General features: G+C 40.2%; 2 protein-coding genes and 1 non-coding gene across 6 annotated transcripts in view; all 3 read left to right on the top strand.

The window, feature by feature from the left end:
• Positions 1–18,328, top strand: part of LOC134855437 (adrenodoxin-like) — a 327,732-nt gene that overhangs the window by 76,649 nt on the left and 232,755 nt on the right. The window lies entirely within an intron of this gene.
• Positions 1–18,328, top strand: part of LOC134855234 (cilia- and flagella-associated protein 61-like) — a 96,439-nt gene that overhangs the window by 7,563 nt on the left and 70,548 nt on the right. For all 4 annotated transcript variants that reach the window (XM_063871694.1, XM_063871696.1, XM_063871695.1 and 1 more), the window contains exons 4-7: positions 12,847–13,041; positions 14,778–14,880; positions 15,974–16,115; positions 16,880–17,049. In XM_063871694.1, the coding sequence (XP_063727764.1) occupies positions 12,847–13,041; positions 14,778–14,880; positions 15,974–16,115; positions 16,880–17,049 (610 nt within the window). The remainder of the gene's footprint in view (positions 1–12,846; positions 13,042–14,777; positions 14,881–15,973; positions 16,116–16,879; positions 17,050–18,328) is intronic.
• Trnas-aga (transfer RNA serine (anticodon AGA)) lies at positions 534–615 on the top strand. The gene has a single exon. It is a non-coding gene; the product is annotated as a tRNA-Ser (tRNA).

Here is an 18,328-nt window from a genome sequence, read left to right as displayed (position 1 = left end):
CGGTTTTTGCTGTACCGTTATGATCTGAACTCATTCTATCAACAAGAGCTTAGCAATTAGTTAATCTTATTTTTCCAAAGCAATCCAAAATAGAAAATGAACGATCCCAACTAAAATCTAACTGTTTTTGAAACGGTCTCAAATTCCCGATTTTTTCCATGAACTGATATGCATTATGAGTAACTTTTTTTGACTAAAAATCAATGAATCGTTCCGTGTCAGTAGTAATACTCTTTTGATGCACCGTGTACGTCAACAACCTATATGCTAGATCTTGAGAAGCCAATTGTTAATTGTTACCAGATTATGTTTCCACAGCCGTGAATCAAGTGCATAATCCAGCGTTGCATAATCCGCGTAATTTTTTGTCGCAAGTGATCCAAAAGCTAATGTTGAACAAAGACAACTTGAACTCGCTAACATCTTGTTTGCCTTCAAGTTTGCTTAGATCCATATGCTTGTTAGCGATGTTGCAATGGTTGGAGACTATCATTTCGGATATTTATTTTCAATTCAGTCCCAAAGTATAGTGTGCAGTCATGGCCGAGTGGTTAAGGCGTCTGACTAGAAATCAGATGGGATCTTCCCGCGTAGTTTCGAATCCTGCTGACTGCGTCAATTTTTTGTCGCAAGTGATCCAAAAAGCTAATGTTGAATAAAGACAACTTGAACTCGCTAACATCTTGTTTGCATTCATGTTCTCTTAGATCCATATGCCTCTTAGCGATGTTGCAATGGTTGGAGACTACCGTTTCGGATATTTATTTCCAATTCAGTCCGCGAAGTGTATGTGCTGTCATGGCCGAGTGGTTAAGGAGTCTGACTAGAAATCAGATGAAATCTTTCCGCGTTGGTTGGAATCCTGGTGACTGCGTCAAACTTTTGGTGATCAGTGTTTGTCATAAAATATTGAGAATTTTTTTTCTGCTTGTTGGTAAGCATGTTATAAGTGTTATACTACGAACTTTCGTTTTTTTTGCCAATCTTAGTAGCAAATATTTTTGCGACGAAGTCGCAAATTTTGTTGCGATTGTAAAAGCAAGAATGTTTGCTGCTACGACATGGCAATTTGTTGCACTTCTACAGCTTTGCTTCCTGATGACATGTGCTTTGACATTAGAGTAATTATAAAATTACACTGTTGATGCCTTTTTAATTTTGTTGCGATTGTAAAAGCAAGAATGTTTGCTGCTACGACATGGCAATTTGTTGCACTTCTACAGCTTTGCTTCCTGATGACATGTGCTTTGACATTAGAGTAATTATAAAATTACACTGTTGATGCATTTTTAATTCAAGTGAACTGAAGAAAGCTAATTGTTTCAAACGACATAACAATAATGAAATCTCGATTTTAGAAATTTTTTTAAACTCAATATATCTCGCAGTCTTTTGAAATGCATAAATTATACATAAAATGGTTTTATTGTTTGCGATTTATTACATGCAAAATTGTATCTTTTTGTATTTGTTGCTACTTTTGTTGCATCGAATTGGCAATTTTGTTGCATCGAATTGGCAATGGAATGGTTAGTGCGTGAGACTCAAATTTGCTAGGTCGCAGATTTTTGCTAAGCCTCGAGTTTTTGCAAATTCGAGGCTTATTGCTACTTTTCTTATGTCACTTGATAGAGCTGCTTTTTGGCCGTGTTCTCGCAAGTGTGCCCAATGCTAGTTTTACTTCATTGTCTTTGCATGCTCCTTAAAATAAACTTTTCGGTTTAACTTGGATCGCTTCTGTACTTAGCGTAGAGCTCCGTTTTCTGTTTTTGTATTGTATAATTGCGAAATGCAGATTTAACTTTGTTCAAAAATCGTTGATTGTTGTAAAGACCTCTATAGCCTAATTGTTGTGATAAATTTATTAAATAGCATTTCACCTTTTAAAACCGTGTGTTTTCAGACGAAATGAGATAGAGGCCTGAACATATTTGATTCTAACAAAAGTCCCGCCTGCCTCTATCTTGGTGGGTGAAGATTAATTACTGGGCGAAGTCATTTGATTCGTTCTCTATTCTTGGTGCACGAAGACTTATTTCTTATAAACCCTATCTTGGTGGGTAAAGACTGACTTATTCTTATAGAAGCTGATTTTTGTCGGTATGTCTGGAAGCGAGCAATCTGCTACCGATAAAAAACGCGGACGACTTGGTTCGAAAGACTACTTTCCAACTATAGATCAACTCGTTCAAGCCACTGAATCGGAAATAGCCGCAGCTTTAGCAAAGATAACAAAAAGGAATACTGAGTGTCTTCTCCGGAAAGCCATCTCTCAGTTAAAACTCTCTAAATCTTTTCAGGAAGCCCAGCAAAAAACAATGGCAAGCATTGAAATGAAAGTTGATGCTCTCACAAGCGATGTATCCACATTGAAATCAACCTGTCGCCAACCTGAATCTCAAAGTGTTGCGTTAAATTCAGCTGCTCCTGAGAATCCACATAGCACGGCCCAGTTATTCGATCAACAAATTCGTATTGATGGAATTCATGAATCGAAAGGAGAATATGTTACTCAAACGGAATCTGACGACGCCCAGATTACAGCTTTCCTGCAGCATCTAGGCGAAGATCAAGCACCAATAACGAGAACAAAAAAATTGGACCCTATAATGCAAATTCGATACGAACAAGAACCAGGATTGTGGAGTTCCCTTCTGTTTGGATTGCCCGAAAGATCCTTTCAAAAGGACATCTACTGAAAACCTTCGACAAACCTATATTAATTTCAAAATCGCTAAATCCGACTGAACAGGCTGCGCAACGAAAAGCACTAATCAAACGCAAGGAACTCATACAGCAACGTGTTGATCCTAAAGAGCTTCGGAAACGTAACCTAAAGCTGTATCATAACAATGACCTGGTACCAACTGACTGACTATTGGCTTCATGTTGCCTTCTGAATACACTGAGCTTGATTAAAATTGATCGGCGTATCAAACGTGCAAATTTTCTTTCGTTACATTCGCCTGATCTCGTGTTCCTCACCGAAACGTGGCTGAATAGCGATATTGACAGCTGCGAGATCCTTCCATTTGGAGATTACACTGTTATCAGCCGAGCTGAGCGCAAAGCAACGCAACATATAGGGGTTCTTATTGCAATGAGAAATTCGTGTAGTATTCGGTATTCCACTAAGGTATATTCTAACTTTTCAGCCTCTATCGAAATACACACAGCAAGCTTTGCACATTGCTTTTGCCTAATCTACAATCCTCCTTCCCAGTCCTCATATAGGCTAACCATCGAAGATTTATCCGTTTGCCTGCAGTCTTGTTATAAATGTTTAAGAAAAATTGCGATGCAAACCACATCTTAGCGGACTCTAGATATTTTACCGTGCTTGGTGATATCAATCTTCCTGATATTTGTTGGAAATCTGGCGAGGCTACTAGTTCGTATTCGACTGAATTCCTATCAATAATTGAAGATTTTCACTTCATACAGCTTCTTGATGAGCCCTCACATGTTGACGGGAATTTGCTAGACGTTATTTTGTCCTCCAATACAGAAATATCCGTATCGATTACCGAAAAACCATATTCAGACCACTTCTGCGTGTTCTTTTCCTTTCCATTCGATTTTATTCCTTGCACTTATGCTCATACATCAGTTCTTAGTCAGAACTCGTTCAGGCCAGATTTGTTCAACTCACATCTGCACGAACTCTACCAGCTGGCATGCCTTCCTCAACATGCCGATGTATCATATCAGATTTACGAATCGATTCTAACTGCGCTTCGGGGATCGTGCAATTTAAAAAGCAAAAATCGTTCTGGTCTTCCATATTACTACTCGTCTCATACGATCCATTTGCTAAATAAATTCAAGACGTTAAAGCGCAAAGAAAGTAACAGCACCACCTCAATCAGCAGGCTTCAGGCGGCTTACGAGGAACCAGTTGAACTTGACAAGGCCATACTTTTTGATCGAGTTTCGTGCAATTCTACTAGTGATTGTTTTTCGTTTCTCCGTAGTTTACGTTCATCGTCTGTTTATCCTGGCTGTCTAGCATGGGAGAAGCGACAAGCAAGCTCTGCGATATCCAAAGCAGCACTTTTCAATGAATACTTTGTCTCTGTCTATTTTGCTACCATCAACTCCTATGACTGCATTGCACAACCAAATGCTCAAATACAATTGAATCAATTAAATATTACCGTATCAAATGTTTTAGAACTACTTAGTAAAACATCTAACGGATCGATAGCATGCGATTCTATTCCGCCATTTCTCCTTTCCGCCTGTGCGAATATACTTGCCCCGATAATTTGCTCGCTGTTCCAGTCAATATGAGCTATGGTATCTGGCCCTCTTTCTGGAAATGTGCGGTCATTACTCCAATCTTTAAATCTGGTTCTGCTATTGACGTTGAGAACTACGGGCCAAATGCATTCTTACTAAACTCTCTATTACTTGAGAGAAGCATCTTCAATTACATATATCCGTACGTTAAAGTCAAAATCAGCAACTCGCAACATGGTTTTCTTAAAAATAGGTCTACAGTTACTCAGCTAGTGGAGTTTGTTGACTTAATCTATACCTGCAATGACCAAAATATAGCTACATGGACCGTCTACTTTGACTTTCGGAAAGCTTTTGACTCTGTTCCGCATAATCTCCTCCTAAATAAATTGTCAATTATGGTCCTTGATCAGAAGTTTATTGACCTGCTTTCTTCTTATCTCCGCGGTCGCTCACAGCGTGTGCGCGTTGATGGCGTTCTTTCCGAATCTCTCGAAATCACATCCGGTGTACCCCAAGGCAGTGTGTTGTTGTTGTTGTTGTTAGCCCACGCGGGTCGGGTTGGGCTCTTCTGTCTCCAGGTCAAGGAACTTAGCAACCTCTACCGGCCGAAGCCACAGTGGGACGTGGGAGAGATTTTTCAGAGGGGTCAATCTTTGGGGGAGGGATACAAATAACTTTAGACGGAGGGGTTTCGGCTAGGAACTTGGTTACAAGGGAGGTATGGTTGTCTTTTAAAATTGGTTTGTAGTAGTTAAAAATAAAAGTGGAGACTTCGTCTCGGTCGTCCAGAACTAGAGGGTGGTTTGCGTAGACTAAAAAGTCGGTTAAAATTTTCTGGGTGTCTTCTTTGAAGCAGCTTATAATTGAGGGGCGAAATAGACGGGGAGGAGGGGGATGTGAATGTATAAAATTAATGGGATGGTGGGAAAGATAGGTAGAGATAAAAAAAATTGAGATGACAGAAGGGTATGGTGGTCTTTGACCGTTAGGATTTCAGATTCACTGTGCAGGTGGGCAGTGGAATTCATTAGATTTGATCCAGTAACAACGCGAAGGGATTGGTTTTGGGCAACCTGCAGGCAATTTATGGAGGTGTTACTTGATGCGTGGGACCATGCGGGGGCTGCATAGTCAAGTATGGGGCGAATTAAAGCTTTAAAAGTTAGGAGGAGGGTTTCTTTGGAGTGACCCCAGCTTGATCCTGCTAATGCCTTCAGGATTCCGATCCTGCGTCTGGCCTTTTCAGCGGATTGTTTGCAGTGAGTGGCAAAACAAAGTGTTGGATCAAATGTCACCCCTAAGATTGTTGGATTTTTGTTTAGGGGTAGCGCCTCGTTATTTAAAAGAACACTAGGTGTTTTATTAAATTCTTTGTTATAAGAGGAGAAAAAGGTAACTGATCCTTTAGAGGACGCGAAACTTAGTTTGCGTGAGGTGAAAAAATCGTAGAGCCTTTTTAGGTAGCTATTGATGGAGTTTGAGGCGATATCAATATTGGAACTGCTTGCGAAGGGGTGGAAATCGTCTGCATACGAAACAAGGTTTACATTATCGGGAGGTGGCGGTGCATCATGGACATAAAAATTGAAGAGTGTGGGTGATAAAACAGAACCTTGGGGTACGCCACAGTGGATTATTCGATGGGGGGATGTGTGTTCACGGAATGAGGTGGCAGCCTGTCGACCATTAAGGTAATTACTTAGCCAGCGGACTAGACTTCTTGGGAGGGGAGTGTCATGAACGAGTTCCACAAGTGAGCGATGACACACCATGTCGAAAGCCTTAGATAAGTCAAGTGTGGCCAGTACCGTACGTTTGGGGGGGGGGGGGCGATTTTGGTTAAAACCGTCTGAAATGTAAAATTCGAGAGTGGAGAGAGCTGTGGTGGTGGAGTGAAAAGGGCGGAAGCCGTGTTGGTGTTTGGCGTTGGGGAGATGTTTGGTAAAGATGGGGTGAACGAGCCTCTCCAGAATTTTAACTGCTGGGCAGAGTCTCGGTCGTCCAGAACTAGAGGGTGGTTTGCGTAGACTAAAAAGTCGGTTAAAATTTTCTGGGTGTCTTCTTTGAAGCAGCTTATAATTGAGGGGCGAAATAGACGGGGAGGAGGGGGATGTGAATGTATAAAATTAATGGGATGGTGGGAAAGATAGGTAGAGATAAAAAATTGAGATGACAGAAGGGTATGGTTGTCTTTGACCGTTAGGATTTCAGATTCACTGTGCAGGTGGGCAGTGGAATTCATTAGATTTGATCCAGTAACAACGCGAAGGGATTGGTTTTGGGCAACCTGCAGGCAATTTATGGAGGTGTTACTTGATGCGTGGGACCATGCGGGGGCTGCATAGTCAAGTATGGGGCGAATTAAAGCTTTAAAAGTTAGGAGGAGGGTTTCTTTGGAGTGACCCCAGCTTGATCCTGCTAATGCCTTCAGGATTCCGATCCTGCGTCTGGCCTTTTCAGCGGATTGTTTGCAGTGAGTGGCAAAACAAAGTGTTGGATCAAATGTCACCCCTAAGATTGTTGGATTTTTGTTTAGGGGTAGCGCCTCGTTATTTAAAAGAACACTAGGTGTTTTATTAAATTCTTTGTTATAAGAGGAGAAAAAGGTAACTGATCCTTTAGAGAACGCGAAACTTAGTTTGCGTGAGGTGAAAAAATCGTAGAGCCTTTTTAGGTAGCTATTGATGGAGTTTGAGGCGATATCAATATTGGAACTGCTTGCGAAGGGGTGGAAATCGTCTGCATACGAAACAAGGTTTACATTATCGGGAGGTGGCGGTGCATCATGGACATAAAAATTGAAGAGTGTGGGTGATAAAACAGAACCTTGGGGTACGCCACAGTGGATTATTCGATGGGGGGATGTGTGTTCACGGAATGAGGTGGCAGCCTGTCGACCATTAAGGTAATTACTTAGCCAGCGGACTAGACTTCTTGGGAGGGGAGTGTCATGAACGAGTTCCACAAGTGAGCGATGACACACCATGTCGAAAGCCTTAGATAAGTCAAGTGTGGCCAGTACCGTACGTTTAGGGGGGCGATTTTGGTTAAAACCGTCTGAAATGTAAAATTCGAGAGTGGAGAGAGCTGTGGTGGTGGAGTGAAAAGGGCGGAAGCCGTGTTGGTGTTTGGCGTTGGGGAGATGTTTGGTAAAGATGGGGTGAACGAGCCTCTCCAGAATTTTAACTGCTGGGCAGAGTCTCGGTCGTCCAGAACTAGAGGGTGGTTTGCGTAGACTGAAAAGTCGGTTAAAATTTTCTGGGTGTCTTCTTTGAAGCAGCTTATAATTGAGGGGCGAAATAGACGGGGAGGAGGGGGATGTGAATGTATAAAATTAATGGGATGGTGGGAAAGATAGGTAGAGATAAAAAAATTGAGATGACAGAAGGGTATGGTGGTCTTTGACCGTTAGGATTTCAGATTCACTGTGCAGGTGGGCAGTGGAATTCATTAGATTTGATCCAGTAACAACGCGAAGGGATTGGTTTTGGGCAACCTGCAGGCAATTTATGGAGGTGTTACTTGATGCGTGGGACCATGCGGGGGCTGCATAGTCAAGTATGGGGCGAATTAAAGCTTTAAAAGTTAGGAGGAGGGTTTCTTTGGAGTGACCCCAGGTTGATCCTGCTAATGCCTTCAGGATTCCGATCCTGCGTCTGGCCTTTTCAGCGGATTGTTTGCAGTGAGTGGCAAAACAAAGTGTTGGATCAAATGTCACCCCTAAGATTGTTGGATTTTTGTTTAGGGGTAGCGCCTCGTTATTTAAAAGAACACTAGGTGTTTTATTAAATTCTTTGTTATAAGAGGAGAAAAAGGTAACTGATCCTTTAGAGGACGCGAAACTTAGTTTGCGTGAGGTGAAAAAATCGTAGAGCCTTTTTAGGTAGCTATTGATGGAGTTTGAGGCGATATCAATATTGGAACTGCTTGCGAAGGGGTGGAAATCGTCTGCATACGAAACAAGGTTTACATTATCGGGAGGTGGCGGTGCATCATGGACATAAAAATTGAAGAGTGTGAGTGATAAAACAGAACCTTGGGGTACGCCACAGTGGATTATTCGATGGGGGGATGTGTGTTCACGGAATGAGGTGGCAGCCTGTCGACCATTAAGGTAATTACTTAGCCAGCGGACTAGACTTCTTGGGAGGGGAGTGTCATGAACGAGTTCCACAAGTGAGCGATGACACACCATGTCGAAAGCCTTAGATAAGTCAAGTGTGGCCAGTACCGTACGTTTAGGGGGGCGATTTTGGTTAAAACCGTCTGAAATGTAAAATTCGAGAGTGGAGAGAGCTGTGGTGGTGGAGTGAAAAGGGCGGAAGCCGTGTTGGTGTTTGGCGTTGGGGAGATGTTTGGTAAAGATGGGGTGAACGAGCCTCTCCAGAATTTTAACTGCTGGGCAGAGTAAGGATATAGGTCTGTAAGATGTTGATTGTTTAAGATCCTTATTGGGCTTTGGAAGCGGTGCAATTTTTGAATTTTTCCAAATTTGGGGGATAATGTTTTCGGACAAAGAGATATTAAAAAGGTATGTTAAGTATTGAGTAGCAAGTGGGCCGAGATGTTTAAGATGTATATTACAAAGGCCGTCGGGACCTAGCGCTCGCGATGGTTTGCTGTCTGCAATGGCTTGTTTAGTATTTTCAGGGGTAAAAATTGGGCTGTCTGACAGCGGTAGTTTGGCATTTTTCTTCTCGTTATACGAAGGAGTTTGTCAGAGGCGTGGGGTCTGGCATTGGTGAATTGATTGTTAAAAGAGCTGGTAATATCACGAGGTGAGTGTATGGGTTTAGAACCAAAAGTAATGGGGTGTCTTCCTGCCACGGGCTTAGATCCATTTAAGGAGCGTACCACTTTCCAGAACTTTCTGGCTGCAGTGCGGTAGTCGCAAGTCCGGAGGAATTCTCGCCATTTATTTTCTTTGTCCTTTGCTGTCTGTTTCATGAGTCTACAGTTCAGTTGGGATATGACTTCTGGGGGGAGATTTTGTTGTCGGCTTAAATCTCTTTCGGCGGCAAGGGCAGTGGACTCGGGGGAAAGAGAGGGAGTGAAGTGGCGAATACGGCCAGCGGGGATGTGGTGGCGTGCTGCCCTGAGCACCAGGTCCCTCAAGAATTTCTCTCCGGCGGCAACTCCGGAAGGTGGAACCGCTGAAAAGAAACCCTCCTCAATTTCCTCTGTGAATTTGATCCAATCTGCTTTTAAAAAATTTTTAAAAGTCCTTTTAGGTGAAAAATTTATAAAATCATCCAAGGGTAGTTCTAGAAGAATGGGTAGGTGATCTGATCCTAGAGATTTAATTGGGGTCCATGATGTGGAGAGTAAGAGCGATTGGGATGCGAGGGAAATATCTGGTGATGAGAGTTGGTTTTCTGAGTTAAAAGGGACTCTGGTTTGTGTGTCATCATTTAATGGTGCAAAGGTGGATTCGGTTATTTCATTGCTAAGTACAGAGCCGCGTTGATCTTCCTCGATGTTGGAGTTCCATAGTTGTGAATGTGCGTTGGCATCCCCGAGTACTAAGGCGTCCCCAGGTTCAAGTAGTTCGGCAAGGGACGCAGAGTAACCAGGGGGACAGCTCGAGCGAGGGGGGATGTAGAAATTATAAATACGAAGCTTGGATGAACTGGCTACCACTGATATGCCCATAGCCTCTAGTGTTCCATCGTTGTTAATATTTATTTCTTCGTATTGTATCGACTCATGTATGGCTATGAGAAGACCGCCCCTTCTTTTTCTCGATCTTTTCTAATTAAAGTGTAGTGTGAGCCAAGTGAGGGGTTTCGAGATTTCTTTCTTAATTTAGTTTCTTGGAAGACAGCAATATGAATTTGATTGAGATAAGAAAGCAGCAATTTCGGGTGCTTTTCCGGAGATACCGTTGCAATTAAATTGAAGGATTTTTAAAAGGCCTTTGGCGGGGTGTGGTGGACTATTTACATTATTAACAGCAGTATGATTAAAATGGTTGTTTGAACTTGAGTTATTTACACTATTTACACGATTACGATTTGCGCGATTTTGGGAGGAGGAATTATTATTCGAGGAGGTGGGAAGGGTGGGAGGGGGAGGGGGGTTAGGGAGGTGGGGTTGGGGGGCGGTTAGGGAAGTTGAACAAGTTTGGGAGTTGGGGGTGGTCAAGTTAGAGGACCTGGTGCCTGGGGGAGGTAAAATGTAGGTAAAGGTACAGGTAGGGCAATAGTAGTCAGGGTGGTGTTGGTTAAGGTGGGTAAGACCACTACATTTAAGGTGAATGTAACCACAGATGTGGCACCAGACGCTGGGCTGGGTGCGTTTGATGCGGAAAGAGCAAGGGGAGCAAAAGTAAGGCCCTGGACCAGGGTTTGGAATTAATGCCGGAGCGGAGTAGTAGTATAAGGATGAGCAGACGGAGCAGCCTGGCCGGCTTCAGACGCTCCGTAACCGAAAACCCGGAGACTTCTGAGCTTCTCCCGACCCAATGGGAGGGGGGGGGCTTGACGCCATTTGCATCTTGGTGGGGCCCAAGATGTCGGATCCACCACTGGAAGGCGGCGTCGTCTGGATCCAGGCAGTGTGTTGGGCCCCCTCCTGTTTCTAATTTTCATCGATGACCTTCCAGATGCCACTGCCTCTTCCATTTGCTTCTTATTTGCTGATGACTGCAAGCTTACATCTTCATCGTCAATGCAAGATCTTCAAACCGATATTGACGAGCTTGTTGCATGGTCTTTACGAAATGGCCTAATGCTTAATCCAGACAAGACGCAGCTTCTCGCTGTTTCTAATGGTTGCGGGAATCTTCGGGCTCGCCAATACCTAGCAAAAACACGGTGAAGGATCTTGGACTTCTAATATCATCGAATCTATCATGGAACGATCACATAAATGTTAAGCTTACCAAGGCTAATCGAACTCCTCATTTCATGATGAAGAACATTCCCTTTTTATGCCCTATTGCTGTCCGTGCAAAGTTCTATAAGTTATGCGTGTTACCTAGTTTGTTATATGCTAGCCAAGTTTGGTCGCCATCTCTGTGTTGCTTACGCAAAACGGAGACTTTTCACAAAAGGGCATTGAGATGGGTAACGCGCCGTCAAGACCACTTAATGAATTTAAAGACGACCCGATGCCTACCAATATCCTACTATATTATATTCTATGACCTGTGTTTTTTCAACAAGCTTCTTCACCGCGACTATGACCTGGACCCGTTTCGGTTTCTGAGTTTGGACTACAAGCGAGTATCTGGAAAACCCGAGCTACGACCCTTCTTTTTATGCAATCATCGAAGCTTCAAATGTATTACCGATGCTTCTTTCTTTCAACGAATAACACGTTCCAGCAATTACATTACGAAGAAGACCGACATCAGTCTATTTTCGCCTCCGACTGTGTTCAAGAGTCAAATCAGGATATATCTAACTGAAAGAATAAAACTTTTTGCATTTGAAAACTCCTGCACATGGTATCTTAAATGCATTTGTTCAAACTGTAGATTATAAATATTTTTTAAAATTTGTTTAATGCCTTGTAATTACTTCAAGGGAATTTAAGTCTTTTAGTAGTAGTAGTAGAAGTAGTAGTATAGTTCGTGATGATTTTTTTGATGTTTTTGTTTTCAGGAATTTTGTTTACGCTCAAATTTGATTTTCGCTGTTTACGCTCAAATTTTCAAGTTCAGTCCTTTTCTTTTGTTAAAATGAAGTTAAACTCCACAATCGAACAGTAAAGGTTTAAAGGTCACCAAAAACGTGATCGACTTCTGTTTTCGAAACTTCAGATTACCCAGCGGAAAATAGATTATTTGATTTTTTTTTCTATCGCTAGTTAACTGGATAGAGCAATGGAAGATATCGAGTTAAAGCACTTTAAGAAAGCCGACTGATCTCAAAAATGTGCGATTTGAGGCACTCAGAGAAAGTAATTTTTTGTTCAAAAAGTGGCCGAAAGAAAACATGGCGTACAACTGAAACGAATCTCAATTATTGGTTTCAGTTTGAAGAACGGGTTGTGGGAAGCTCCACTTCATAAGTGGTTACGCCCAATTTTTTTCACAAATACTTATGACCCTCGCAAAAGTCAATTTTTTTTGCAGCTTTTCAAAAGTCAAAAATTAGTTCTTCGCAGTTTTTCTACTAATTGTCTTAAAAACTACCATCTCAAAGCTGAAATTTTAGATACAACGAAGAAACAAAGGGTTGAGTGAAGCTCGCCTGTGTAAGCGCTCAAGTTCAATTTCACTAACACAAAAGTTATGGCCTTCAGAAAAGTCGATTTTTTTTGTCTTGGTTGTTAGTTTACCAAATACGATTTCAGTATAATTTAAGTTTATTGTTTTTATTTTTTTGGTCAAAGGTACCTTTCTACACCCCACATTTAAGTGCAGTATGAAGAACAAATCCGTTTACAATTGTTCGTTTGCTCACCAAGCTAAATTTCATTACATCATGACTTGAACACCAATGAAGTTTTAATACATATTAGTCTTGCTGGATTGCTCTTAATCGAGTTTCCAGTCAGGTTTTTACTCAAGTCATCTTTTTTTTGTAATTTATGACTCATTTTGTATTAAAACTCAAATTCACTTTGTGATTGAAAATTGTTTGTCTGTTTCAGGGCAGTGTTTGCCTCGGTGCCAGACTGCGCCCAGATAGTTCTCTCAGTGCCAAACAGCAGCCACCCAGACCCAGCCATCTCAGATATTTTCAGACCAGTAAAAAAGACAACCAAAGCATCCTCAACAGCCAATTGTACATTCTTTGTGTCACACAGACACGACATATCGCCAGTGCTGCACGTCAGACCGGCTCAGTTAGTACTTCAGAATAGTATAGCAATTTTAATCTTTATATTTTTTTCGTAGAACAATATCGGGGGTCGGTGGTGAAGTGTATATTATCTGTATAAGGGCCACAACAGCGGTTCTCCTAGAAGAGATGAACAGCACGTGTGTTGGTCCTATCTCTTGAGGATAAAATGTCTTTAAACTAGCGAGCGTAGGGTATTAGTATGAACCTACTTTTTAGAAACCTAACTCGACGATAAAAATGCCCATTTGGCGGCGCTTTTGCTATAATCACGATCTGTAGCATTGGAGATTTCATAGCATCTGTTCTCTGCCTTATTTGCCTGTGGGCGAGTGCGAATGACGTTAGAGTCTTAATCTCGAAGTCTCTGGTTCGAATCCGTCGCGTAGCAATTTTTTTTAATTTGAGGCTTATTTTTACGGGCTTTCTTGCATCATTTTATAGAGCTTCCTTTATGCCGTTTTCTCGCTACTGCATGCAAATTGCAGCTTCACCTCTCTGTAACAAGTCACTTTCAATACCTCATCAATACCTCATTTTGTTGCGTGACGAGTCGGTTTACTTTCAGTTAGTAATTACCTTTGTGATAAGCAAGGATATTGCAATCGGTTACCAGACTTTTTCTATCCGTAAAATAATTTTGGTCAAAGAGTTGGCATGTGAAAACGTTGTACGTGTTATTTTTCATTGATTAAACTCAATTAAATGGTTTTAATTTAGGTTATTTAATTTTTTACAAGATCAAGTTTTACAAGATACAAGATAAACACCTTTTCTTAAAATTTCTGCTGACATGCTCAAAAGCTTACATGCTCAAGTAAAATTACCTCTTATACGTTTGAGTAGTAATTTTTTTGAAAATATATTTATTGGAAAAAAATTTTCGGATTGGTAGTTTTTGTCCTAATTTTGGTCGAGCGATTTTTCCCATTTTTTCCAAATACAGTTTGTTTTATCTGGTACGCTTTTCAAGAAGTTTCGTTCCGAAGCTTTGGGTCATTTTCAATTGAAATAATTTGTACTGTAATTGAAAGTTTGTCTGTAGTTTGTAAATTTATCAACTCAGATTTTAAAAACTTTTATTGATTTTTAAAAACAGGTTTAACTGATGTTATATCGGCTTAGCCAACTTGGGTTGCGTAGTTTCAAGTGCGATTTAAAAAAAAATGTTATATCGGCTTAAACTGATGTTATATCGGCTTAGCCAACTTGGGTTGCGTAGTTTCAAGTGCGATTTTTCCGTTTCAGGAGGGTTGGGTCGTAAAAATTTTGATTTTTTTAGCTTGAAACGAGGGTATGCAAAAGTTTTGTTTTGCGTCAGTTGCTGCTCGTTCGTTCATTCACAAGCTTGTTTAGTATATTAATGAACCTCATCCGAGCGAAAGGTATGATTTTTTTTTGTAATTATAGGTTTTTCGACTATTTCAAAGTAATTTTTTCAGCGTTGTTGTTTGAACATCAAGAGTTTATCTATATTTTGGTTTATTTTAGTTTAATATAATTAAAGCGCATTCATTGATACCTGCATTTTAATATTAAGAGTTGATGAAAGTAGATCAGACACTTCTATGGGTGCTGATTATTTTTTCCGTTTTGTCATGAAGTCATATAATTTGTTCAATCATATTTGATACAAAAGGTATAAAGTATGAAGCGACAAGTATAAATAAAACTCCGTACGGGTCGTCGCTTTTGAAAATTGCCTATTGTATGTATCGTGTGTTGTCCTGTGTGTTTCAGAATGGAGGACAATGATGACTTGACGCCTCTGTTTGCACAGCAGAACAATCAACTGCAGCAGACATACGGAGACTACTTTGTGGCCGAACTCATCGACTCGCAGGTGACCTATTGACCCAGTTTTTTAAAACAATTCGGTTAGCTGTATAATGAAAAATGTAGATCATACAAGATCCTTGAAACTCCTTGAGAAAAATCCTGTTTTTTATTTGTAGTTTCGAAAAACATCCAACTCGATTAATTAAATCATCAGAATTCGGCGCTTCAATAACCCAAACTTTTGTGAAGTGAGAGAGAGAGGATTTATAAAAAAACTCGTTTGGAAAACACCCTTAGAGAATTGTTCAAAGAAAACAGTAGTTTTTTTTCTCGGTTTTCTTGAGTTCATTGACACTTTCTGATGGCTTTGTTGCCAAAAATAGTACCACAAAAATTCTATCATAGGAACCGGCTCTCCTTGTTTAGACTTTGACAAGGCAAACTAAGGAGGTTTACATTTTGAGAAGGGATTGGAAATTGAGTAAACGGGAAAATCAGACATCAAATTTTATATCGAAAAAAAAACTGGAAAATTGACCCGACGAAAATTGAATTAAGTGCATTAAGTGAGTTGCAATAAGCCGATCTAGCAGAAACCGAGAAGCCATGAGGCAATGAACTTATGCGGTTATAAGTGTTCGGTTCAAGTCATTGCTGGTCAGGGTGGTGCTGGTCACTTTTTTCTGCAATGAACCATCTTTGGCTCAAAACTAAATGTAGTCGCAGTGTGTCACTTGTTTTTTCATAAAAATGTAGTAGGAGTTTCCCATTTTTTGATTTATAGACACTCAACTTTCTGTATACTTAATCTCTGGTCAGCTTTGAGAATGAGAGTAAGTAAACCAGTTTAAGTGTAAATCAAACGAAAGTGCGCGGAGTAAATAAGCCAGCCGAAAATATCATATAAATCAATTTGCATAATTTTTGTAGCAGTTACATAACTGTTGCCCAACCATTACATAACACTTACATATTTTCGGCTGGTTGATACTTCGGCTGGTTTATATATCACCTTGCGAGTATATAGGAGACAAGTTGTGTAGATTAATACTGATTAAATGGCATGGAAAAACGTGTTATCCTCCATTGAATAGCTTGAATGCTATTCAGAATGCCCTCATCTGAACCTAGTAATACTCGTGTATTGTTCTGTTTAGGATGAGAAACACCATGCGCTCTGTGCTGAGAAGGGAGGCAGGGCAGTTGGGTTCATATCTCTATCCTCGGATGTAAATGTGGATCTACTCAATCAGGCATTCGAACTGGGCCCATTCCACGGACTGCGCAAACCACACAAAGGTACATTACCACTTAAAGGGATTTTTCATTACCCAAAGAATCCCATCTTTGGTACTATTTCAATACATTCATTTCCGCCCACCAGTTTCTGCCCTTGAGAAAACATAGATCCGACCCTGGGTAACAACCAATTGCCCACCAATTGGGTACAATCTATCAAGTTTTTTTTATTTTTCGAATAGAAAACTGCTGTATAGAAGAAAATGCTACGAACTATGCGGCGAAAACTATAGTTTATGTATAAAATTGATGAAACAGGCAAATTTGATTGTTTTAATCAGTCAAAAATTTTTTTTAATCTGATCACGCGTTTGTGGCATCAACTTTAATTTGTTATATTAGAACTAAAAACTAGTTGATTGAAACTGTATTTGAAACAGTCACAGTTGCTTGTGGCATTTTTAGGAAGACAATAATCCCAATATTCGGTTTTGTCGACCAAATTTGATGAAATTATTGTTGAGAAACCTGAAAACAGGCATTGCTGGTTGAATGAATTTGCCTTTTCCGTCCGCAACTTATGAGATTGCTATAGAAACTTATTTGTGAGACTGCTATTGAAACTTACTTCTTTTATAATAAATTAATGCCTAAAATCTGTCAGCTAAAAATTCAAAAAGTTAACGAAGGTTCAAATCACGGTTCCTAAATGCATCTTAAGAGCAATTCCAAAAACAAATTCGCCTTCCCAGACAAATACTACTATGAACAAACAGTTTTCACTTGTGACGGAAATAAACAATAATTAGATTTGTTTGTTGAAGATGACGTGCTTGAACCAAGTAAGACAGGCGCCACTCCTCCAGCCCAGAAGAAGATCTCCCACGGGGGCGAGGGAGTAGCCACTGATGAGTTGCCGATGGACTTAGAAGCCACAGTATGTATGGTGGGCAGTGACATTGAAGCCATTAATGGATTCCTAAAGGCCATGCAGGTGAGTTCTACGGACATTTTACAGATTTTCAATAGTTTGTAGAACTTTGTGCTTGTTCCATTCTTTTATAAAAACCGAAAGAAGCCCAGAAAAAACTTTAAATTAATTGCTCAAGCGTGGGAATTTTAACTTGCAAGTGGTATTAAAAAAGCATTAAAACTTGTGTTCTTTAGCAGATAAAATCAAAAATTATTGGGTTTTCTTTTTTAAGACCACGTGCCTGTTCATGCTACCAATCTTGAGTCAAATACTTTACGCAATACTATTTGTCTTTATACAAAAAATACTTGCTTATAATTTGGTTTTGTATAAAAAAATTCAGTCTGGACTTCGTTAAAGACACGAAATATCAATTTTTCCAAGCATTTTTTTGGTATAATGTTTATTAGATCGAGTTTGGAATAAAATAGCAACAAAAAATTACCTCGATTTTTTGACGTTTGCGAATAGCAAGCGTTATCAAATCGAAACAGATGTTTTTTGGGATAACAACTTGTTTAACAGAATCATTTGAATCACTTGTATCTTTGTTCATAACTAATTCATACTTCAATGCGTGTCCGGTACTTAGCACGGAGGTGAAGAATACGCCTGGGACGTCAATGTTCGAATTAAACTGAAAATTTTCTTTTCCAAAAGTGTCGACCTATAGTTGTCTGCTTATGTTTTGTCGGCTCAGTTGCCACATCGTAAAATTGATTTTTTATGCACAATTGTCAATTTAGTTGCTTTTAGTGTTCCTTGAAAGTGTTCACTTAAATGGAAGTTTCGCTGTAGCATTGAAAATTGCATAGCAACTGTTCGCTGCTTTATTTGAGGCTAGTATTTGTCATCAATTAAGTGTCCGTGGCTGAGTTGTTAGTGTGGGGGATTCATAATCTCTGTCGCAGTAGGTCGTAGGTTCGAATCCGAGACGTATCCGAGTTTTTTTTTTTAATTCGAGGCTTATTGCTACTTTCTCTTCATGCACTTCATAGAGCTGCTGTTTGTCGTGTTCTCACTAGTGTTTGCGAAGCGCAGCTTCGTCCTTGTGTTTGAAATTACAATCCTTGACATCGAAAATTTTGCTTTTTCGCTGAAAATTTATATTCAGCTTAATTGATTTCGGCTTAGTTACCTAGTATGATGTCATTTCAAGGGAAGCATAAGTTTTATGCTTCATTCCTGGTCGCACAAAATGCTGAAATGCCTATATTGTATTGCAAGTGGTGCAAAGCTCCATTTCGCCTTTGTGCGAAATTTGTTTGACAAGCATTTATAGCAATTTGTTCATGCCAAA

The sequence above is a fragment of the Symsagittifera roscoffensis genome, chromosome 10 (assembly GCF_963678635.1).
Source record: "Symsagittifera roscoffensis chromosome 10, txSymRosc1.1, whole genome shotgun sequence".
NCBI lineage: Eukaryota > Metazoa > Xenacoelomorpha > Acoela > Convolutidae > Symsagittifera > Symsagittifera roscoffensis.
Note: the sequence above shows the minus strand (reverse complement) of the source record. Positions and strands in the feature narration are given on the sequence as shown.